A 26,664-nucleotide genomic window follows, 5' to 3' on the forward strand; every position below is an offset into this window, starting at 1 on the left:
ATAAATTTCGATTGGCAATTGCATTTAATCAAGTATATATTGTATTTAAAGTAACATCTTTTTCTAATTCGATAATCACAAGGTGCTTTGTTTGAAACTGATTGGCCGTAGAATCTTTATTTTAAGTGTGAAAAGATGCCATGCCATGGTGACATTGAGTTAACCCTCTAATACCCAAATTTTTTATTTTGATCGAAATATCATTTTTCGTCATCTAAAATCGTTTTAAACATGTTTTGGAAGATGATTCTTTTTAATTCTCGATTTCGTGAATTTCAGTTTTTGATTTTTCTAATTTATATTTTTGAACATCCCCACAGTTTTATATTTTTCCTGGAAGCCTATTTGGGTTACGGATTTATTGAGATGAAAACATTTTGAGATTTTATGATTATTGTTGAAATATTTTTATTTTAAATTTTTTTCATAGGAAATTTTATTTTCCGTGTAATTTAAAGGAAAATAATTTTAGAGTGTATTCGATTCTCTTAAACTATAAAACTAGGATAGGATGATTTGGGAAAAATTTAAAATATGTCAATTGTAGCGATTCAATACACAATAAACAATGACTTCTAGAAGGTGACTAAAACATCAATTTTTCAATGATTTTAAAAAAATGTAAATTCGCTTTAAAATACACCAAAATCCATTTTGAGATATACAAAACAGTCCTTAATATCAGCCAAAAATATAAAAATTTTGATTTTCCACGGAACAAAAATTACAAAAATGCTCAAACTATACCCCGTCTAAAGGCGGGGTTGGGTATTAGAGGGTTAATGTTAATCGTTGAAGTGAAACGAAACGCAGTCCCCTCAAATTCAATGGCGTTGAGTATTAGGTTCAATTCCGCAGAATAGTAATACTAACCACAAGAAGTTTTAAGCGTATGAGTATGATAAATGCTGAAATGCTGACACTATGTGGACGTGTATTGCAAATTAAAAGACTTTAATGCCAAAGCAAGTGTGTATATATCTACTTTTACAGAGACATCTGCATATTTTATGTGGGTAATTTCTTCAATAATTTTTGCAGCTCATTTCAACTGGCGCTATGCATAATCAACGTAAGGTATCTGTTCGGGTCTGTTTTGTGTATTATTTTTGTTGTTTTTTTTGTAAAAAGTGAGAATACATCATAACAGCAAGAAAGAAATCAATCGGTGGCCATCTTAACCCCCTCCGCCTTTTGTCCACACAATATTTTCAACATTTAAGGGACCGGGATATTGACCTTCTTTCCTTCAGATGGTTGATTTATTAATAACTTTAAATCCATTTTTTTGTTAACAAATATAAAAACTTTTTGTATAAATGTATCAGATGTATTGACATGGTATTAAGAAAACTTTTTATTTGGTTAAATTAGCTTTTAGCCCAATAAGATTTCTAGTCGAAATGGCTTACTTTCCTGTCCTTTACATACATTAGAAGTGGGATTCCGGCCCAGTCTTAAATCACATGTGCTTCACACCTGAATGTCCAAACATCATGATGGATATCACTTTATCAATTCTTGAGAATGATTAAATGTTATTAGACTCGAGAGACATAAAACACTGGCAAAACGATTGATATCTTGTAGCAAATATGTTTAAACCCATTCCTTTGAATAAGATATTTTGTTGGGATCTGCTCTGCCTCATACTTGGGTATTTATTTTGTGTTTCATTCATGTGTGAAAACGAACTTATATGGATAAAATTTCAAGGCTCCAACTTTTTTATACAATTTCTATTATATCCCCTAAAATTCTATTTAAATTTCCTCGTCACTTTTATCATGTAATTAGATATCTTCACATTTTCCTTTTCTTGAAATTTTGTCCGCGTTTTATTCTTAGTTGAAGCAAACATAGATGTTCAGAATTTATTGTAATATTCCCGTTACAATACATTAAGTGAATACTATTATCCATATTACAACACTCAAGTGTTCAGATTTTCATTAAAAATCTAGACTAGCATTTGAAAATGGCGTAACAACCATTGCAAATTTCTGCAATCTCTGACCAGTAATAGGTATAGCAGACTCCCCTGTATCTGATAACGGTTTATGTTTTCAGAAATTAATATATACGTCTAGTAGGGACGGAAGAAGCTGAGACGTGCAATGATTGTTCCGCCCTTTTCACTTGTTGGTAGAAATCAGTCAAAACTATGTTTGATACTACTGGTACTCAATATAAAACGTTTCTTCGTGAAAATATTTCATCGAAATCGTTAAAAAATGGCTGAGCACATAAATATTTCGATTATTTCTTTGAATATATGGCTTTACGCCCTTTAAAAGGGCCTAACTCAAAAATGGGCTCTACGATTTTTTTCAAATTTTTCCCAGACATGCAGGATAGTCATAGAAAACGAATGGTGGGCACCGATTGGATGGAGATTTTTATTTTATAATAACGGTCTGGGGAGCACCGTGGAGGGGTTTTTCCCAATTTCGGCAAAAGGTGGAGGGACGCCTAGTGTATGGAGCGTCGGTAAAGGCACGGGCTTGGTATACATCCTTGCTTCACTCCAGCAACGACCTGGATGGAACTGTGCTTCAAAGAGGCCGATGATTATTTCAGGGACACCCTTGCACCTGAGGGATCTCCACATGTTTTCGTGATTGAGACGGTTGAAAGCTTTTTCGTAATCAATGAACACCATGTAGAGAGATTCTTGGAATTAATTGATTTGCTCCAATATGGCACGGAATCCTGCTTGCTGCCGCCGGAGAGTTGCATAAATCTTCTCCTGTAACCGGTTAAGGATCACTTTGCAGAGGACTTTGAGAACGATGCACATCAACATGATACCCCGCCAATTATCACATACAGTCAGATCACCCTTTTTGGGCACCTTTACTAAGCCATTTCTGAAGCAAATGCTTAAATAAGTTAAATAAAACTGTGTTAAGAACTAACACAGGATATGCCGGGACCCAATGGTCATGGGTTCGATCCCAGCCCCGGCACCTCGTCAGTTACCTTAGAGTACCTTATCAACAGTTTCACGCTTTTGAGATAAACCAAATTTTCTATCCCAAATGCCTAAAAAATAATAATAATAATAAAATCGTTCGTGGAGCGGACCTGGTGTGATGGTTAGAACACTAGACTATCACGCCGAGGACCTGGGATCGAATCCCACTCCCGACAAACTCGCAAAATGTGAGTTCTTCCTTCGGAAGGGAAGTAAAGCGTGGGTCCCGAGATGAACTAGCCTAGGGCTAAAAATCTCGTTAATACAGACAAAAAAAAAAAAAAATAAAATCGTTACCGAATTTCTTAATGTGGTATATTTTCTTCGTTATCAGCTTGCAGTTCAGCTATTACTAAACTTGATTTTCATTCAAAAATATTGGATACCTGCAACGAACCACAAATGCCAAGAAGAATAAATGCTTTCCACAGGCTGATATGACAAAATGCATTGTTCCCGAAAAATTTCCTTCGTAGAATCCAATCTTCATCAGGTTGACACGCTGTCGATGTCGGTCGGTCAGTGCCTTCCCTGCCAAGTTTGTTCAAGCCTGTCCAGTCTGCCAGTGCAGAAGTGGCACACGCCTTCCCATGCACCGCGGCGGCGGGTCGTTGGTCGGTAAGTTGTCGGGCGATTTGGCCTGAAGCGCAGGAGAATGCATTCGCCTGCTTCCTTTGGTTGCAGGGCTTCTTTTACTTCGACATCCATCTCACTTCGCACTGTTAATAATCGCGCGGTCATGTAAGATGATTCAGCTACAATCATTTTTTAGGTTTTTTAGCCAGAAAATGATGTATTGTGTGATTTGAAAAGATTTATTTTCAATGTAATTTCTTTTTTCGGGGGGCCGTGTGTTTGCTTGATGCGGTTGTCGGTCATGGATGCAAGTGACCGATGGATGGATGCAGCAGCAAACCACACAAGAGAGTGGTCTCACTCGAGTACGAGCAAAAGAAAAAAAAGCGCATATTTCTCCGAAGCCGCAGCAGCATGCATCACTCCATCGCAGCCCATCGGAGATAAAAGCAGGTGAAGTGTATTCATTTGTTCCGAGATAATGGATTTTGGAGAAAATTAAATGGAATTGAATCCCGAAATGCACTGCCCCAAATTTCCATGTCAAAATGAGTGATGATCGACAGAAATGAATCGCCGTTTTCCAAAGAGAGGAGCCATGCCCATTGACCAGAAAAAAGGGACGAAACTGATGGGCCAATCCCCCCGAATGGGGTTGGTTCTTTATCCTTGTTGGCTGCTGTTGCTGCTGACGCTGCTCGTTGATGGGTACAAAGGAGTCCCGGTCGATGACCGTAATTAACCCAAAAATCAAGATGATTGTGCGAAACATTTGGGAAGAGTGAAAATGAGCTGTACCCATGGAATGGGCTATACATGGTTTCACCTTTCCACAGCCGATCGGACATTGTCCTCGTTTGAATTGCACAAGCGTGTGTGAGGCCACTTATCGATACTGTATAATGACCCACCCATTCCCGTTATACATTTTATATCTATGTTTTAAAACTGGGCGATTCAAATCTGCAACGTTTTTTATTGTAGTACATTTAAGAATTTTCTATATTTTTTTGTAACATGCATTCAAAATTTTCATATAAGGTACACCGAGGCAAGTTGAAACGGGTGGGGCAAGATGAAACTCGGAAGTTCTAAAGTAGTTTTTACTATATTTAAAAAAAAAAGACACTACACCGTCTTCAGCCAGAGGCTGCACAGACTGAACATTACACTAACACGAGACAACGGACAACACACATAACACCCAGTGGCCCAATGGAGAATTTTCCGTTTGACGAAAAGTTTTCCCCGACTGGAGCGGGAATCGAACCCGCACTCCGAGGCTTACGAAACGCCTAGACGACTGACGCCGCTAACCGCACGGCCACGAAGCCCACAATTTTTTTAGAATTTTTTCTTTCGTTAAAAGGTTGTTTGAATCAACAACTATGTGTTGCAGGGGTTTTCAGATCTTTTGGCTCGCGGTGCACTTTTGGGAAATGAATTTCTTCGCGGTGCACCAGTTCATTATAGTCAAAGAATCCAATTTGAAGGTTTCTTAAAAACGCTGTCATATTTTCCAAAGTGTCTTCCTGGTGCAACGATATATGTTGAAATACTTTTTCCATTGATCTAATAATTCGTCAACCCCCGTTGTTTGTACCAACCAGTTTTTAATTTGAACTTCTAATAACCCTAAGGGCGGTTTGCTGTTTTGTTCTAATCCTGCGTTCTGTTTCATTCCATTTCATATTCTGGTCATGACGTTTGAATAATTTTCAGTTTGAACGATGTGTATTTTAGCGGGGGTCAAATAAAAAGTGTTTAGATTAGTTGCGGTCAAACTAACGGGGCTGGACGGCATAACATTGGTTAGCTTTTTTGTAACTTGTCGGAGCTTACTACGAGTAAAACTGTTGATGAACCTAAAACATTTTTCCTGTTGTTAACGGTATTCTTGAAAACTTTCGGACAACAATAATCTTCAATGGATTCCTAACAAGTTTACAAGAACCTCAAAGAATTCCTGTGATTACCCTTGAATCATTTCAAGGATTTTTCAACTATAACTAGATTCTCGGAATATTCCTAACAAATTTGCAATAATTGACAAGATTTTCGGTAAATTTCATCCTTGTTTTCTGGCCGATTTGTGATTTCCCTAGGTAATACAAAAACAATCAAAATTCAAAAATATCAAATACGAAAAGCAATGGAAAATTGAGAAAAAATCTTGAAAGCTGCTTGCGAGACCTTTTCCCAGGTTACACGAGATTCTGTAGCAATACAGATTGAATTTCTTTTGAGATTTCCAGCGAAGTTATTGCTACACATTCCTTGTAAAATAATTGATGGCCGATTTTTTTTAATAAATCATTCTTACATTTCTCACGAGATTTTTTGGAAAATCAAGGGTTATCAAAACTCAGAAAGAACCTTGGAAATTTATATAGAAATTTATATGCAGTGGACCTCAAGGTATTTTCGAAAATTGTTCGTTAAAGTGATGGCAGGACTTTTGTCTTGCGAAACCCTTGTCGAGACTTTGCGGTGCACCAAGTGCACCGCGGTGCACGATCTGAAAACCGCTGTGTTATGGCATTCAAGCTGTTCGTGAACACTGGATAGAATCTTGTTAACCCACCATTTCATCTTGCCTCACCAGTTTCAACTTGCCCCGGTGTACCATACATTGCATTACACGTGAAAGCAGGTGACCTTCGGGATGACCCAAATCAATTGTGCTCGAACCTTGTTGAATATTTGAAGTTTTTTTTTTTTTTTTTAAAAAACCAAAGCAGATAATAATAAACGAATACCATGTGTTGGTTCTACTACCCATGAGCTAAAACTTAGCTAAACAAAGTAACACCAAATGTTTTTTCAACCTTGAGTTTTAACATGTTTTGTAAGTACACGTCCAATTCGAACTCTTGCCCCACCGCGAATTTAAAGTTTGTCGAATTTAGCAAATGGTACTATGCTGCATTGTTCGGCGGAAAAAACGAAAAGTGGCTCGTGTTTGGAGCAGTTGCGAAGGGGATCCCGATCGCGTTGCATTGCACATTGGTCGGGCTCCGTACAAAGGGGCAACCAAACTCTTGAAAAACAAATTTGATATTTTTAAATTTTATTTCACCTTTAAAAAAGTTAATGTATTGTAGTTTTATGATTTTTAATTAAAAGCATACCAGCTTTTATATTTCAATGACATTTTCACTGCCAAAGGGGCCTAAGTCATAAAACTGAAAAATTAATGCGGAGCCGCTTAGCCGTGCGGTTAGGATCACCAAGCTTCTAATCCCACCATGCTATAGGGTTGAGGGTTCGATTCCCGCTGTTAATCTTCATTCAATCTGTACAGCCTCTAGCTGAAGGCGGTGTACGAGTCTTTTTAAATGAACCGTTCGAAAAAAGTAAAATATTAATATTTTGAGAATGCAATATATGTTTTATGTTATCCAGCATATAAAAGCTTGTTGTTGGATAGTTTGAATGTACTTATGGTGCAAAATTAATATGTAACAAAACTTTTCAAAATTTCAATATTAATGATTTTTAAGTTAAAAAACGGTTCGTGTTGTAACGTGTCGCCACAACTTCGAATAGTAAATCTTAAACATCATGCTTAGGGCTGCATAAAAACGTTTAAATATTTTGCAAAAAAAAGTTTTTCAAATTAGAGCTATTTAAAAACGGCATGTTTTTCAGAAATTTTACGTTAATTTTCCATTTTTGACTTTTATCTTCCCACATTTTTTACACGTGAACAAACTTGATTAGATTTGATCGAAAATTGATCATTTAATTGAATTCAACTTGATTTTCTAACAGAAAACGCAAAAAAGTGGGGTTTACTGACTTACTTGGGGAGGAGATCTCAAGTGGAAAATGTTATATGTAATTGAACTGCGGAGTTTACATTTGTTTACAGGATTGTGAACATGTCTTACAGGTTGAATGTTTATTATGGATAGCTACGGAGAACTTTCAGGGAATATTTCTAGAGATATTAAAAGTATTTCTCTTATAGGTCTTCTAGGGAGCTCACTAGAAGTTCATCCAGAGATCTCTCCGAGACTTTTCTCAACGATTCCTACATGAATTCTTACTGACGATTGTCCAGTCAAATATTCAAATATTTCTCCAAAAGTTCTTAAATAGATTTCCCCTAGAGTTCATCTAAAAAAGGGGGTTGGAGAATTCTTCAGCTACTTCTCCAAGGATTTCTTAAGAAAGGCTTCCGATGATTCCTACAAAAAATTACTCTAAATATTCCTACGGTAATTCCTCCAAGGAGTTCCTCTAGAGATTTTTTCCAAAAATTTTCAAAGTTTTCCTCCAGGAATTTCTGCAAAAAATCCATAAGAAATTCCTCCTCCATGACCACCTTTTTGAATTCTTCAAAGAACTTTGCCCAAGGATTTGTTGGAAGATTAGTTCATATACATGTTGAGATCCCAAGTAAACCACTCCTATGAACCATCATCTCTGATCATGGAACACGAAACCAATTCACCAATTATATTTCACCGACCAGATTACGTCACCTTTGATCTGTATGAGCTCTCAACTTAAACTACTAATATGAATTCAGTTGTACAGTATACAGATCATTCTTGATAGGGATTTCCCGCAAGGTTTAACTTAAGTTTTAAACCCAACATGCATTTCCTCCCTTGAGAATTTCTTCAGAGAATCCAAAAGGGAGATTCTTTAAGACATTCTTAGCAAATTACTTCAGCCTATGCATCAAAAATTCCTTAAAGGATCCTCCATCAGGGAAAATCCATCAGAAATTCTAAAGGATCTCAGTAATTAATTAAGTTCTAGTTTTAAAGTTAAACATTTCAATCCAATTCAAATTTCTTCGAATTTTTTTAGTATGTGGTCACTCAGTCTCTGTTGTGAATATCACTACAATTAACTATAGCTTTTTTCCGCATAGATAAACTGTGTAAGCATATCTGCCGATCGAAATAGTTATGTACTAGCAAATGAAGTGAAGTTGTTTTGTTAAAGTTAATGAAATATTCAGTTCAACAGCGAAACGAAGTGGATTTCCTGAACGCTCTGTGTTCGAAAACAAATTACTTCAAGTATTTATCAATGTAATGACTCATTATGGAAATGCTTTTTTCTATCCTTTTAAAAATTCCTTAATAAATTCCTCTCCAAGGGAATATTCCTGCAAGAATTTGCGGTGGATATTCCTACTGAAACATGCACCACTTAAGCGCCATAATACTACTGAAAAACTTTGCAGAAGGAAAGGAATATCATTAATTAATATGTACTAAAAATAAAATTTCACTCTAAAATTGATTACCCAAAAATGAGTTAATTTTTACACTATTTAATTTTTACCCGATATATTTATAACTGCTTTATAACAACATGTGATATAATTTGATTGATTTTGTATATCTCATTTTGTTATAAGCTTGTTATAATTGTATCAAGACCTGTTATAATTATGTTATGACTAGAGCAATTTCAGTTATAATTTTTGTTTTTTTTAACACCTAACCGGCGAATTTTATAACTCAATCTGTTATGAAAAATCTTTGAAATAAGGGTCTAGAAATCCCAAAAAATGATGAACGTAATATTTGAACCTTCCCAAACAAATATAGGGTAGGAGCACTCTTCATTAGACTATCCCCCAATGTTCATCCTATTTCAAAATCAGACGTTTTTAGCACCAATTGATTCCGTTCTTGTTGTTGTCTTGCATGCTCACTTCTAACATAAAAATAGGTAGAACAACTGATTACACTCATTCGAAGAGGGTATTCTGCCTAGAGAGTAGAAAAAGTCGGTACAAAATAAAACATAATGTAAAAAAAAACGATTAAATCCACCTAGTGGTGATAATGCTTTTCTCGTCGAATATGTTTTCATGATCTTTCCGTCGACGTAAGCAGAAGTGTTCCTGAATGCTGGGAATACTTTATTCCGAAAAGCAAGAATTTTATCAAAATCAACAACGAAATGGGTGAATGAATTCCGGAATAATCTCCGGAAACCAACAATCGTAGAAAGAATAAGCTATCCATTCGTACCACCACAATATCAGTAAAATTTGTGTTCAATAACAAATCCGACAATCAAAACAAAAACAAACAAGATTGTGTTTAATTTGTCAAATTAAAAGTTTACCACGGTAGTTCGACAGCAATAATTGTCGAATTAGCGGGGTTTTCCGGTACCGCATGCATGACTTCATGAGTTTGGTTCAATTTTACATTTTACCACTTTCGGTGGACACTCAGTACCAGTTCCGGGACTTTGTCAATTGTCCCTAATGTGATCTGAGACTAGTTTCTTGCCTACTATTATTAAGTTTTCCTACACAGTCGTGAATTGATGTACCGCATTCATAGGTTCGGTTTGTTTTTGGATGTGGCCTCTCCCAGCGAGATACCCAAAGCCGGTTCCGGAACACTACCGGTGGTCCCAAATAGGGCCTGAAACTATTTTCTCGCCAATCGCTTATCAGGTTATCTAAAAAACCGATACACTCTACACATAGGCTCTTCTTTCGAGTTATACTGATGTGGAAAACAGTGGAATTATCACATGAGTTCATAATTAATTTTTGGCCAAATGACCTTTTCGACCAAACGGCATTCAGCCAAATAAACCCGAACCGACTTTTACGACCAAGTTTCAGGAAATCGGATCGACGAAAACCCCTCACGACGTAGAGAATAAACCTGCCGATAATACCCATCGTCACCCTATATTGCTGGTCTGTTTGACAAAGAAATGAATGAACATTCTCCCTTTTTTGTAGTACTCACCTCTACCATATCCTTGGGTGTGTTTGGCGAAACTATTTACAACGGCATCAACCGCCTCCTTTAGGACCTGCTTTGCCCGTGCATCCGGTGCAGAGGGCACTGCCGGTGCCTGCGATTTCCCATTCGGGACCAGAAGCTTCTGTGGTACACTGACGTTTGTCATATGAATAACACTGATCGGGCTGCCGGTCACCTGACTCGAAGGGGTCGTCGGATTTTTGTTCTTGCTCTCGAAGTTATTGTTGTTGATTGTGGTGGTTGGCGAAGCGTTGAATTGAATGTTGGCCGTTGCGGTCTTGCCGCTAGTGCCAATGATGTGGCTCGGTGAGGACTGTTTGATTGCGGTTGCTGTTTTTGCGGTTACTGCTGACTTTACTAGATCACTCTGAACCTGGTTCATTCTTGTTGTGGTGGTCCTTGGAGGTGACTCGTTTGCTGCATAACACGATGCACAGGGTCTGGCAGCGGATACCAACTGGTGTGCGTCTTATTATTATGCATGAGATCCTGGGCCGTCCACCATACGTTGTTAGATCTGTTCATTATTGTTTGAGTTTTGGTTGCCTGGTTGGCTTGCAAAAGAAAAACTCTACAGATCCATTTCCGGTGCCGGCTGCTGTTGCTATCACACTATATTCAGGTACACTTAAACACTAATCGCTATAAGGTAGCACGTACGTAACATTATCACAGATTGGTTGCTCATCGATGTCGTCTCCGCTCGTCCATTCTGAAAGTGAAAGAAATAATAAAATGTTAATCAAGTTACAGTCTGTGCAAGATTGAAAAAAAAACCTTATTAATCCACCTAGCGGTGATGGAGCCTTTCTCGTGCCTTCGAAACCCCATTTCAATAAAACTCAAGCGGAATGTTGATGTATATCGCACTTTCGTACAATTAACAGAAATCCATTTCATGATACCAGAAATCATATCGGTTATCTGGCTTTTAATGTTTGAACCTCAAACTCTTAAGAAAAAGACGATATCTTGAATTTGAAGCTGCCATTTAGGATTTAAGATTGCCATTTGGGATGTTCTGGTCGCCATTTTTTGTCCAGGCATCTTCCCTATGAAAAATATACTTCATTAAACAGCCGCCATCTTGATTTTGGATCAACATCTTGGATATTCAAGTCGCCATTTTTGGAATCCAGACATCATCCCCTTACCAAATATACCTACCAAAAATGCATTGCTTCAGGCCCTAAAACTTCATTAAAGAACCGCGATTTTGAATTCGGAGCCGCCATCTTAAATTTTATATCGCCATCTTGGATATCCTGATCGCCATTTTGGAGTCTGGAAGTCTTCCCCATACCAAATATACCAATATTGCATGGTTTTAGAGCCTAAAATTTCATTAAACAGCCGTTAGAGCCATCTTTGATTTTAGATCGCCATCTTGTACATTATGGTCGCCATTTTTTGACTCCGGACATCTTTCCCATACCAAATATACCCATATTGCATGGTTTTAGAGCCTTTAGAAGTTTAACTTTAAACAGACGCCATCTTGAATTATAAGCCACCATCTTGGATTTCAGATCGCCATCTTGGATATTCTAGTCACCATTTTAGGAGTCCAGACATCTTCCACATATCAAATATTCCCATATAGCATGCTTTAAGAGCCCAAATCTCTATTAAACAGCCGCCATATTAAATTTTGAGCCGCCACCTTAAACATTTGGCTGTAATCTTGAATTTTCGGTCGACATCGTGGAGCTTCTGGTCTCCAGTGTTGATTTCCTCACAAAACTCACCAACCATGTTAAAGGTTACAAAAATCGCCGCAGTTTGATGTATCACATGATGGGGCTAGTTCAGTTTTATATACGACCAGTTCTACTGGTGCTGGTCCGGATCACTGAAATGGCCATAACTCCGGAACGCCTTGGCCGATCTGGACCATTTTTGATAACAAACAATTCCGGTTATAGCTTGAATAATCTGAAAAAATCGGCCAATGGGAAATGCCTTAAAAGTGAGTGAACTTATTTTGCGCACATACATACATACATACAAACATACAGACATAATCTTAATTTGTTGAACTGAGTTGATTGGTATATGCGACTTGATCCTCCGAGCCTTTTTTTTTTTTTTTCGAAAAATCGTTTTTTGAGTGAACATATAATTTTAGTACACTAAGTGTACGAGAAAGGCCAAACACTACTTTCGAGCTTTTTAGCTTTAGTTATCTATTTAAACCAATAGATTCCAAGATCTTTTTTGGTAGCAAATAAATAATCTTTCAAATGCGATAAGTTTGACCATGTTCAAGTTATAGTCAGTTTGAGACAAGCAAAGTCAAAAACATGCAAAGTTCAATTACTACGTAACGGTTGAGATTTGACCATATGCGTAAAACATTTTTTTCACCGGTCTGAACCTGTTTGCTTGCTAACGTTCATGAGGTTATCAAAAAATCCTAGCTTTTTTGTGTCGCATATATTTAGCCGCTTTCGGAGGGACACCCGGAACTGGTTACGGCACTACCGGCTGTCCCTAATGTGGTCCTAACCTATTTCTTTGATAACCAGTCATCAGGTTATCAGAAAAGCCGTTATTTGTTGTATCGCATGCATGGGTTACGTACTCTTTTTTATTTGGCCACATCCGTCGGGACCCCTGGAACCGGTTCCGGACAGCTACCGGTTCAGACATGGTCTGATACTGTTTTCCTGCTAACCGTTAATCAGGTTATCGAAAATGCCGCTGTTTGATGTGTCGCATGCATGGGTTTGGTACTCTTTTATATTTAGCCACTTCCGGTGGGACATCCGGAAGCGGTTCCGGAACACTACCGGTTCAGATGTGGTCTGATACTGTTTTCCTGCTAACCGTTCATCAGATTATTGAAAAATCCGCTGTTTGATGTGTCGCATGCATGAGTTATGTTCAATTTGATATTTGGCCACTTCCGGCGGGACACCCAGAACCGATTCCGGAACACTACCGGTTCAGATATGGTCTGAGACTATTTTCCTCCTCACCGTTCATCAGATAATCGTAAATGCCGTGGTTTGATGGGTCGCATGCATGGGTTTGGTGCGTGTTCATGTCTGGCCCCTTCCAGGGGTACCGATCCGGAACACCTAAATGGCCATAACTCCGGAACGGCTGGACCGATCCGAACCATTTTCAATAGGAAACAATGGGACCAGATTCTGCGTCGAATGAGCCGTTGATCGTTAAAATCGGTTGATATTTACTATCTAAAAGTGAGGTGACCTTTTTTTGTACACATACACACACACATACATACACACACACACATACACACACACAGACATCATCTCAACTCGTCGAGCTGAGTCGATTGGGGCTCCAGGGGCTCTATCAAAATTTCATTTTTGGAGTGAACATATAGCCTTTCGGTACACCTTGGTGTACGAGAAAGGCAAAAATGAACTATCCCATCCACATCCGAAAGCTCGAAAGGCGCTGTCCATAAACTACGTAGACTCAATTTTGGCAATCTCAGAACCCCCCCTCCCCCCTCGTAGACTTTTGTCCATACAAAATTTTAGAAATTTGTATGGACCGTAGACTTTGGCCAGACCCCCCCGTCCCCCCTCTGAGTCTACGTAGTTTATGGACAGGCCCAAAGTCGTTACCATCATCTTATATAAGAATAGTAGTTTGAGCATGACGCTGAGGAAGGTGATTCAGTCCCAAAACAAAATTTTTGATCCTTTTTATACAGGAATCAAAAACATTCAATATTGAGGAAAATGAAAAATTTTATGAAAAATTAAACTAAAAATAAATGACGGGAGCGAAAATTTTCACTCTCATCAACAAGCGCGGCACACTACGAAAGTGATCCTTCTTAACCCTCGAACAGTCGCGTCTTCAGCCACCCTCAGCTAAACCACGCTCACGCTGTGTTCCTCAAATGTGCTTTTAACATGATGCGTGTACTCAAATTCTGTCACATGTTTCCATGTAGATCCACTTGGTACTGGTTTTACAGTAATTCTTTTGGCAATATTGTCGTCGCGGTTGAAACCCGAAGTTTCCCCACACCCGATAATCGATTTTTCTCAAAATTCAAACGTTAAACCTAACGTCGGACGTAGTGCGCTGGACAGCGGACCTGGCCCTCTATCCAGCGCACTGTGTCCGACGTACGTCCGACACAAGGTATGGGAAAAAATCGATTTTCGCGTGTCAAAAATTCCGATTTTCAACTGCACGAACAATATTTGGATTGACACTGATGTTATCTGCAAAAGTTGTTTTAAAGTTATCAATTTGACCCCGGATTATGGTACACGACGCGACCGTAGCCGGGTTGATGAAATATACGAAAAGAAGGTTTTCAATACCTCAAAAGTTTGCCTACCTTAAGGCGTTATTAGTTTAGACGGTTTTAATACTACAGTGACAAAAAAAGCACTTAATTTGTTTGACTTTGGACAGCATATTCGAAATCAGGGATATCGATTTAGTACACCCAGCGAATAAACTAACGAAATTCATCAAAACACCTTATGAAATTTTGCTATAACTAAATATTATGGAAGCCATAAGAATACCTCATGAAAATTCATTGTGTTGATTATGACAAACTTCAAAATAAGACTTATGAAAAGTGTAAAAAACTTAAAATGAAGCATACTGGAAATGATCCATGAACATTTCATGAGGTCGGTCAAGCCAATCAATGTCACCCCGCTAATCAAAAAATCTGTTGGCAACTGGGTTCAAACCAACAAGCTCGAGATCTACTGGCTCGCATGCTACCACTCGGCTATAGAACGAGTTGATATGAGAGGGAACAAAACCCAGACAACAAGCGTTTGTTGGACGATGATCACCTTGGTAAATTTGAAATCATTTTTATGCTGGTCATTACCGCAAGCCGCCTTTCACAACAAAATTTCACAAGTTTTCACAACAAAATTAATTTCAGTGTAAAGGGTTAGTTGTAAATATAAAATTGACAGTATTTATCTGTTGAATTGAAGCGAAACTCAGTCTGCACAAATTTAGTGGCGATGTATATATTTAAATTGATCCTGCATAGTTCATTTTACGAGCCGTTTTTAAGAATGAAATTTTAGCAGGAGATAGCGTCCAAATCATTGAAAATCGATATCAACATCAATATTGTTGTCACTTCGTAAAATGGCTCATAGTAATTTCAACCGCAAGCCGTTATTCAGTGTAGGAAAACAAAAACTATTTCTGAGCAGTGCTGAAAATTTCATTTCGTCATATCTAAATTCAATCACCTACAGCTCATTTTAGAAGCTGAACCTGAGAATATGGTATATGAAAAACTTGTGCGGCTAGACCAGTTCTGTGAGAAAGTCACGGAAAAACCGCTATTTTTCCAATATTTAAGGTAAATGTCACGGACTACATTTGAAAAATGCCAAATGATATTCACCGTGAATATCATTGGGATTTTTCGAAGGTAGTCCGTGACATTTACCTTTAATATTCAAAAAGTTGCGATTTTTCCGTGACTTTCTTACAGAACCGAGCTAGCCGCACAAGTTTTTCATATACCCTATTCTCAGGTTCAGCTTCTAAAATAAGCTGTAGGTGATTCAATTTAGATGTGACGAAATGATTTTTTCAGCACTGTTTCTGAGTAAGATCAACCCAGTGACTGAGTAGAAATTTACCTCGGTAGGTGATAATTAGAACCTGACAAATGTACATTTATTCGTTGAGTGGTAGGTAAGTTAATCGCCAAGATGTATGCAACACACGAACCATTAAACATATTAATATGTTCGATACGCTTAAATGACGTCACATTAAAATTTTCCATTTTAAATCACTTTTCTCCCTCTACGTAAAAATTTTAACATTTTCATCTCCAAAATGTGTGCATGGATTATTACACTTTGTGAGTACCTCTTAAAGCATGTCGTGATTCACGATTGCTCCCTTGCCTAAGCGAAGCACACGCTTAAAAATGTTACATTAATATGTGTACTATACGTAACGTGTACACCTGTAAACAATTTTACTCAGTTTCTGATTTGGTCTCACTCAGAAATCGAAAAATCCCTTGTTTTTGCTCAGTTTCCATTTATTGACTAATCCAAATTCCTGTTTGGTAGTGGTTTGTGCTCAGAATTCCCGTGTTAATCTATCTGTAAGAACTTTGTAAACATCTTTTGTCCTCACGTATATGGATAGGCTTTCAGTAGGTTTCGTGAGACTTTTTTGGACAACTCAATGGTGGGACAACTCATTGGCAACGGGTTGTCCCACTTTTAGCTTAAACGAGTAAGAAAAATAATCGATTTTTCGATTTCTGAGTATGATTATCGCAGCCTCTGAGTAGAATTTTTTCTTGGTGTACTAATTATAACCAGGTAAGCGGTAAGTTAATCGCCGAGATGTATGCAGCACACGACCCATTAAATGTACTAATGTGTTTGGGACGTTCTCAAATTACGTTACATAAAAATAGTCCTTTTTCAACCACTTTTTCCCTTGCAATCAAATTTTTTGCATTGTATCTCCAAATCATCTATCGGAATCATCACATTTTGCAGATATACCTAAAAATTTGACGTGATTTATGATCGCTCCCTTACCAGTTACAACGCACACGCTTAAAAAATGCTACATCAAAAGGTGTATAATATATTCACCTATATTCACTACTCTTCGAGCTTAAAATAGATCTTCATAACCACTCCGTTGAATATGCAACTTAAATTTACTACATATACTGTTGGGCTACAGTAGTAAATGGTTTTCGCTACAACTTTGTTAATCTAAAACAATGCGAGTTAAATTCACAGCTCAGGTGAATTATTTTAGGGTCCACGATAAGTGTTCGTGGAAAATGGGAACGTAGGAATGAGAAGAATTTATTTTGTGGTAAATAGCTCGCAAACTTTTTCAAATATTTCTGAAATGGCTTGAAATATCCAAACCAAATTCAATGAGCCTCTGCACGAATCTGGCGTACTGCTCACTCCCACTTTTACTGTGCGCGTTGTTTTCAAATTTTCTGTGGGAGTGAGCAGGACAGGGCAAATTCGTGCAGAGGCTCATAGCGTTCAACTACAACCTATTCCCTATCAAATAAAACATGTTGCGGCTCAATCGATTCACATTTACTAGGAAAAACTTTTTTCGGAGTTGATGCGAATAAATTTTTATTTTCCCATACAACGTTGACCCATACTACTGTATATTTACAACTCAGGGATCAGAAATGTGTAATTTGATGAGATCGCTTTAGTTTTATCAAGACTTTACAGATATTTATCGCTTCTATTGATTTGGTTCACTTTTGTAGTTCCAGCGAAGCACCTAACGCTAGTTATGCAAGACTACCGGTCTCGAATGTGGTCTGAGCATATTCTCTTGCTAATCGTTCATCAGGTTATAAAAAAGCCGCGGTTTGATGTGTCGCATGCACGGGTTTGGTTCATTTTAATATTTGGCCATTTCCGGCGAGAATGAAATCCGGAACCGATTCCGGGACACTACCGGTTCAGATATGGTCTGAGACTATTTTCCTACTAACCGTTCATCAGCTTATCGAAAAAGCCGCTATTTGATGTGTCGCATGCATGAGTGTGGTACACTTTTATATTTGACCACTTCCGGCGGGACACCCGGAACCGGTTTCGGGACACTACCGGTTCAGATATGGTCTGAGACTATTTTCCTACTAACCGTTCATCAGGTTAATGAAAAAGCCGCTATTTGATATGTCGCATGCATGGGTTTGTAGCATTTTAATATTTGACCACTTCCGGCGGGACACTCGGAGCCGGTTCCGGGACACTACCGGTTCAGATATGGTCTGAGACTATTTTCTTGCTTACCGTTGATCAGATTATCGAAAAAAGCCGCGGTTTGATGTGTCGCATGCATGGGTTTGTAGCATTTTCATATCTGGCCCCTTCCTGGGGTACCGGTCCGGAACACCTAAATGGCCATAACTCCGGAACGGCTGGACCGATTCGAACCATTTTCAATAGGAAACAATGGGACCAGATTCCGCGTCGAATGAACCGTCGGTCATTAAAATCGGTTGAGGTTTACTGCCAAAAAGTGATGTGAGTTTTTTTGTACACACACATACACACACACATACATACATACACACACACAGACATCACCTCAATTCGTCGAGCTGAGTTGATTGGTATATGTGACTCGACCCTCCGGGCCTTCTATCAAAAAGTCGTTTTTGGAGTGAACATATAGCCTTTCCAGTACACTTAGTGTACGAGAAAGGCAAAACATCGTTTTCGTAGATCATTCTTATACGACAAGCTTAAAACAAAGAAATGTTCAAATGGTCGAATACAAATAAAAAATCCAATTCTCCGTTATCTTCCTCTCGGTTTTATTACTTTGACCCGACTTCCTCATCATCAGAGAACACGAGTAGGTACACACGCTTCCGTATCCAAAACCAATGTTAGATCATAAACTAATATTTATGTGTAGCTTTACCGCCGCGCACCACCAACCGAGAGCCCTTACGGTATCTCAGTGCGCACTTTTTAGTTCGCCACAACGCAGTTCCCCTCAAAAGCTTTTTATTCCCACCATTCATTGGACCATTGGTCTACTGCTACGCGATCCAGATCTCTTGCCATCGAACCTCTCCGGGCCTCTGCGCCATGGGTGAAAACGAAATCGGAGTATAAATAGGTCAGTTCTTTTTTTTTTTTTTTGGCAACGAGTAGCGTAAGTTCACTGGCCGGTCGCCAGCCTCAATCGTACACAACAGCTGCGGCAATCTACGCCGGCCAAGGCAGAATATTCTACTTTTTCGGCGGTTGGGGTCTGTTGGAAGCACAAACACCCTCCCGCTGATGATGGAGCCGTTTTTCATGCGCCGGAAAAGTTCTTTTTTTCCCTGGCTCGCTTGCGCCAACATTTACCGTAAGAATAATCGTTGAAATGTGATTACCCTCTCGGTATCCATTGTGCCTCCGTTGTTGGCTTCCCGTATCCAGCCAGCCAGCCAGCAGTCTGTGTGGTGGGATTATTACCTACCTATGTACCTACCTACTATGAGTGTGCGCCTGTCGACCTGCAAGTTACAAATATCCATCAGCGCAGCAACAGCAGTGAATATTAGGCCTGTTCACTATTTACTTTTACATTGATATTGATTCGATTTCGGAAACAGCTCAACTGAATCTCAGAATATTTAGGTCCAAGTTACTGACTAATGGTCAATAAGGATTTCACACACAAGAATGTTGACCATGTTGAAATTCTCTAATGCACTAATGAAAACATCCAGAAGCAGTCGATATTCCTGCTATGCCAGGTTATGTCTATACTGTTTCATATGTCCTGTAACATGCTGTCCATTTCAAACCACCTGGGCTGCAAAACGGTGAGTCGATAAGGAGAGCGTCCAACATAGCTCTGATCCTCACAAGTTCCTACCTCATGCTTCCACGGATCAATCGATGACAAAGACTGCCAGCTAAGAGTTGGGTGCTTAGCTGGTAGCCTGGGCACTGTTTTCCTTCAGACTTCAGCTAGATTGATTAGGTACAGCCCGAGCGAATGTTCACCAAGGAGGTGCGGCTCAAACAACGTCTGTTCTGGTATCCAGGGGCCGAGTAAGAAATGCTGCATCACGCCCAGCTAGATCCAAGGTGGTGGCCCCATCAGCGTGGTCGTCCCAGTGTTGGTTGGGACGCTAAACAGAACCACCGATGAGACAGGACATGAGTTCTGGCGTAGGCCCAATAAGCCACCCGTACAAATCTCCATTATGAATAACATAGGGAGAATACGACTCGATACAATCGACAAAGACCCACGCGACGAAAAAAGAACTGCGATTGGAAACTTGGAACATGGAATTGGAAGTGTCCTGGTTTCGCAGGATGTGACAGGAGCATAATCTACGACGAATTACATCCCCGCAACATCGACATCGTGGCGCTGTAGGAACTTTGTTGGATTGAACAGAAAGTGTGGAAAAGCGGGCATCGAGCGGCTACCTTCTGCCAAAGCTGTGCCACCACCAATGAACTGGGAACAAGATGTATAGTGTTGAGAAAGATGCGACAACGTGTGATCGGGGGACAGCCGATCAACGCAAAGATGTGAATGTTGAGAGTTAAGGACCGTTTCTTCAACTTAAGCATAAACAACGTGCACGAAGGGAGACCAAATAACGAAAAATAAGTGTTCTACGCGCACTTAGAGCAAGCGTAAGATGGTTGCTCGCCGCGTGACGTGAAAATCGATGTCGGCGTCATGAACGCGCAGGTAGCAAGGAAAGAAATGTACAAATCGGTAATCCGGCGAAACAGCCTGCACATCGTATCGAATGATAACGGCCAGCGATGCGTAAACTTTACAGCCTCCCGTGGTATGTTAGTCCGAAGCACCTTCTTCCTCCGCAAAGATATCCACAAAGCCACCTGGAGATCACCCGACAATCAAACAGAAAACCAAATCGACCACGTTCCAATCGACGGTAAATTCTTCTCGGATATAACCAATGTCCACACATACCGCAGTGCGAATATAGATTCGGATAACTACAAGGGATAACTACTTAGCTGCTGTATGCATGCGCTCAAAACTTTCTACAGTTATCACCATGCGTCGAAGTCGAACGCCGCGGCTCATCATCGAGCAGCTGCGTAATGTAGAAGTAGCTCAAGACTACGCGCAGCAGGTAGCAGTGGCCAGTGGAAGAACAGCTTGGCGCAGCTACACTTGATGATGGATGTAGGGACATCCGATCCGCCATAGGTAGTACCTCGGCTACAGCACTAGACTTCGCGACTCCGAATCATAGAAACGACTGATACGACGGCGAATGTGAACAGTTGAAAAACGAGAAGAATGCAAATATGGGTGAGAATGCTGCAACACCGTACGAGAGCGAATGGGGCACGTTACAAACAGGCGCGGAACAGGCAGAACTCAGTCTACCGGATGAAGAAGCGCCAGCAGGAAGAACGAGATCGCGAAGCGATGGAAGAGCTGTATCGCGCTAAGGACACACGGAAGTTCTACGAGAAGCTGAACCGCTCGCGCAGAGGCTTTGTGCCACAAGCCGATATGTGTCGAGGTAATCACGGGAATATTCTCACAAGCGAGCGTGAGGTGGTCGAGAGGTGGCGGCAGCATTACGATGAGCACCTCAATGGCGACGTTGCAAGCACCGAAGGTGGCGTGGCAACAGATCTAGCAGTACGTGCGCAGGACGAAAGATTTCCAGCCCCTAACCTCCAAGAGATTGAAGAGGAAGTTGCCCGGTTGAAAAAAAAACAAAGCCGCTGGAGCAGATCAACTACCAAGCGAGCTTCTGAAATACGGTGGAGAAGCACTTGTGAGAGCACTACACTGGGTCATTACCAAGATTTGGTAGGAGAGAGTATTACCGGAGAAGTGGATGGAATGTATCTTGTGTCCCATCTACAAAAAGGGCGACCAGTTGGAATGCGGGAACTATCGCGCGATCACATTACTGAGCGCTGGTTACAAGGTACTCTCTCAAATTTTATGCCGCCGTCTATCACCGATTGCAAGAAAGTTCGTGGGACAATCTTCCAGGGGTTGGATTCATGGGTGAACGCGCTACAATGGACCAGATGTTCGCCATCCCCCAGGTGTTGCAGAAATGCCGTGAATACAACGTGCCCACACATCACATGTTCATCGATTTTAAATCCGCGTATGATGCAATCGATCTCTATCACCTATGGCAGATTAATCACGAATACGAATTCCCGGATAAACTGATACGATTGATCAAGGCGACGATGGGCGTAGTTCGAGTATCAGAGACACTATCTCGAATCCTTTAAAAGCTCGCAGAGGTTTACGGAAAGGTGATGGTCTTTCGTGCTTATCGTTTTATATTGCTTTAGAGGGTGTAATAAAGAGAGTGGAGATAAACACGAGCGGAATGAATTTCTCGAAGTCCGTTCAGTTGCTTGGTTCTGCTGATGATATTGATATTATTTATAGTTCGCAAATTTGAGACGATGGCGGAAACATAAATCCGACTAAAGAGTGAAGCTAGGCCAAACGAATTCGTCATTAATGTGTCAAAGACAAAGTACATGCAAGTAAAGGACTCTAGGGAGGAGATACCGCACCCGCCGCCCCGAATTTCTATCAACGGTGATGAAATCGAGGCTGTTGAAGAATTCGTGTACTTGGACTCACTGGTGACCGCCAACAACTACACCAGCAGAGAAATTCATATACGCATTGTGACAGGAAATCGGGCTTTCTTTTAACTCTGTAGTTTGTCACAAGGCTCGTTGATCAACGCCCAGCCCAAAATTGAACGAGTCTAGCTTGGATGGTTTTGGGGTTTGTTGTTGTAACTTCATAGAAGATCTCAGTTTGTGCAGCAATGGTGCATAAATGCAACCACTTAATGCATTTAAATCCATCATCCATCACTGACGGTTGGTTGATTTATTTATAGGCAACCCAATTGGCACACCGAAGCTTGAAGCCCAACTGGCTATGGCTGACGGATCGACTGCAAAGAGCAGACACCTCCGAGACTGAGGCCGAGAGTGTGGGTCTCAGCTTATACAGGTGAGAAGTCTCCGGGTGAGAAGAGCCACTCGAGAAGGATTGGGCCTCGTCACGATGCAACAATGTTGTGCAATCAGGGTATTTTTTCCACCGTGAACGAGAAGCTCGTTTGATATTTTTGCACACCGCTGAGATTGGATTTAGCGCTGTTGTCTCACGTTGTGTTGCGACGGAGGTTGTTGGTTCTTGTTGCTCACTGGAGATTTTTTTTTGTACTTGTGGGGAGTTGAAGAAGCAGTTTGATTTATACCAAGTGGCGACTCACGTTATGATGGGTTTAGCACGTTGTTAAGTCGTTGGAGTAGCAACAAATAATGACACGATTCGATGTGTGTATTTGAATATGATATTATCGGTATAAGTATATAAACCCTCTATAGGAGACTGTTAGAAACCCGCAGCTATTCATGCTCAATCTTCTTGGATTAGATTCTTTGTCGATCCAAATTATCATGTGTTTCGCAAATATGGCGATGCGAAAGTATCTTTACGAAAAGTTCCTGGACCAACTGGAAATCGAACCCGTCACCCTCAGCATAGCCATGCTTTTCAAACAGCATTGTGCCACTTACCAGCGCAAAGTGTAGCCTTTAAGTTAATTTCCAATATTTATCTACTACATATATCAACATAAATGTGAGAACAATTCCATTTTGGTTCATACTCTTAAATCTCTCGCAACATTTCCCTCTGTGATGCAACCCACTTCTCTGTTGACATCACGGCGGAAGGCCATACTTACAAAAAATATAATATCAATTTTAAAATACTTTTACTCAGCCCTCCTTGCGCTTCTTTGTTCTTATACACATCTTTCGCAAATTGGAGGCCTTCGCCTCTTGTCCACCTTTGTGCTAACCTCCACCCGAGCAGGAACGTCACTGTCCAGTGCGCGCTCACACCGAATTTTCATGGGAAACCGCGCGTTGGCATTGTGCGCGGAGGACAACAACACACAGCCATATCCAGCCGCGCCAAAGTTCAAGAACCTCACGGCCAAGAAAATTTTTGATTTGCGACAAAGTACGGAGTGCATATTTTCCCGTCCATCGCGCAGACGTTCTGGGTTCCTACCACCCTGCCCCCGGTAACTTTGGACCAAAGACCCAAGAACAGCGACGAGATTGTTTATTCTGTGCCACGGCCTCGATTTCTTAGGGGAAACCAAGAAGCTCCTGCATGTAGCAGTAAACTTGATTGAAACAGCTTGGCGACAATAGGGTTGAACCTCGAATCAAACCTGACTCCAGTTTGAAAATGGGGAACTGCCGTAAATTGCAGGGGGTAGACGACCCTGTCGTAGCAGAAACTGGAGGATTTTCGGGACTTTTTTTGTGCGACAGCGATCAGCATCAAAGAGAAAATGATTCACTGCGGGCTGCTGCTGGTTGGAACGATGCATGCAGCTTCTGCGTTGCCCGTTGATGGGATCCCACGAATGACGAACGATCAGCGCAAGCCATGTTGTTCTGTTGCATCGGCATGTTTTGCTCTCTTTGCTTCTGTTTTTATGTTTTATAAGGCATGATGTTGACGAAGACCAAAAAAAAATTGGCGACACTCTAATCGATGTATGAAAAATGTGACATCGGGTTACAGGAAAGCAATCAAATAAATTCTACGCCCAGCATGAAGACCCTCAATCTATTCAAGGTAGGTTGCACAGGTGAAATAAAGGAAGTTAGAAATATTTTAACGTGAACTGAAACGACAAAAACTTCTAATAGCCAAAATCTCAAGAGTAATGCTTAAAACTACCAAGGCGTTTGATAGATGATCCATCTTTCCATCAGCTGCATTTAAAAATAGTGGAAAGTATCCCTATATATTGGACCAAAATTTTAATTGTTTCACACAGAAAAGTGTTGGACTATTTTAATCAAATTGTTTGCACTGGTAATTTAACGACTGTAGAGTTAATTTAGAGTTTTTCCGGTTACGCAGTCTTCAATAAGCTAACGACGTTTGTTGTTATCCCAACGTTTCGACGCTTGGTGGGCGTCTTCCTCAGGGGGTAAATACTTGTGTCGTTATTTGTCTAATGTTTTGTCTAACTCTAACTGTCGGGTGTGTTGAATTTTGGTACATGGCTTTAAGGCTTTTTACGGCATCATCAGCATCGGCAGCCATGATGGATATGAGCTTCAAAATTTCAAAGTGATAATTCTCTGCCACCAAAGCGAATATTCGTATGAAAAAGTATCATCCTATATGCTCACTCGCAATGATTGCGATGATACTTTTTCTGCTGCGTTGCTACAGAATTGACAGTTTTTCATCACTTCAAAAATGCGAGGCAAACAATCATTGAAAAGCTAAAAGTCAATGATTCGTTTGAAAACTTAGGGATGCGGTAAGACACCTTAAAATCTTTAGCTTTTTTCACCGCACAACTAGTAACAGTGTTGACGCCCTGAGGAAGACGCCCACCAAGCGTCGAAACGTTGGGATAACAACAAACGTCGTTCTTATTAAAGACTGCGTAACCGGAAAAACTCCAAATTTTTTGCTATTATTTTTATTGTGCGATGATGTAGCTGCCAGTTACTAAAAATCATGAGAGATTGTTACTCTAATTGCCTAAAGTACCTGATGCCCGAACACTTCGAATGATTGCATGTCCTTCTCGAGTATGGTCCAGGTCTCGTGCTCGTAGAGAACCACCGGTCTTATCAGATTTTTTTTTTTTGTATGGTGCATTTCGTGCGAGGGTGAATATTTTTCGACCGAAGTTTCTCTGGAGGCCATAGTAGGCTCGACTTCCACTGATGATGCATCTTCGTATTTCACGGCTAACGTTGTTGTATTGTTCCACCGGCCTACATGTGCTTCGATTTTGCCGGGCTCACCATCAGTCTTGTAGCTTCACATTTATAGCAATAATAATGTCCATGTCATTTTCGAACTCTCTAGGCAGAATACCCTCTTCGACTGAGTGTAATCAGTTTCGTACCTTTTAACCCTTATGTGGCCGACAGGGTACCCGGGCTCCCAGCGCCCATTTAAAATGCACGGTGTAGAAAAAAGCAAAAAGTTTGTCAGACACATAACGGTTAAAGTATGTAAGTGTTCTCAGTTTAGTGTGGAGTGCTTTTGAGATATAGTGTGAATTTGAATCGTGATTTGTTATAAAATAGTGCAGGTAGTGTTCGTAAGTGTCTTGCAGTTTTCTCTGTCAGTTATTGTTCGTCGATAGTTTAGTAGTCTATCGTACTACACCACCATTCACGCTACTTCCAAAAGCCACCACCACAGGGAAAACGAAGTCTGAAAGATGTGGCAGATGCTGAACCAAGATGGAAGGAGATATGCACACGAACGGGCTAACGGGCACGAAAAACTACATTACAATGCCTCGGGTCACTATCCGAAAACTGAAGCCAAGAAGGGCCTGAGCAAGTCGCTATCGCTATTCCGCAGGTCACTGAAGCGCAGAGTTTGGCAAGCCGCCTACGAAGAAGATTAGGTGGAAGCTGTTGGTGAAATGTCGTAGAAGAAGGGGCCCGAAGAAGTGTGAATAGGAAAGAATAGGTTAGAGTAGATTTAAGAATGTTGGAAGTGCAAGAAGAGTAAGAGGCCGGACAAGTCCGGAAATAAGTGTGTAGAAATGTGAAGTGACGTGAGTCTTTTTCTGTACGACAGTGCGAAGATTGCCTGCCCGCAATTAACTGGTCGAGAATCTTAGATGGTTGAGATGTCGTAGATCGAAATAATACTTCTTGATGGTTTAAGGACAGACTTGTTAGAATCCCAAAATGGCCGCCACAATGCATTGCAATGGCCGACTTCGGCACCTACTCACGATTTTGAGGGCACAAA

General features: G+C 40.3%; 1 protein-coding gene across 1 annotated transcript in view; it reads right to left on the minus strand.

Moving 5' to 3' along the window:
* Positions 1 to 26,664, minus strand: part of LOC109420628 (protein limb expression 1 homolog) — a 197,643-nt gene that overhangs the window by 115,677 nt on the left and 55,302 nt on the right. Inside the window, exon 2 of the mRNA XM_062850191.1 lies at positions 10,300 to 11,029. Within this exon, the coding sequence (XP_062706175.1) occupies positions 10,300 to 10,699 (400 nt within the window). The 5' untranslated portion in view covers positions 10,700 to 11,029. The remainder of the gene's footprint in view (positions 1 to 10,299; positions 11,030 to 26,664) is intronic.

Source organism: Aedes albopictus, chromosome 2 (assembly GCF_035046485.1).
Source record: "Aedes albopictus strain Foshan chromosome 2, AalbF5, whole genome shotgun sequence".
NCBI lineage: Eukaryota > Metazoa > Arthropoda > Insecta > Diptera > Culicidae > Aedes > Aedes albopictus.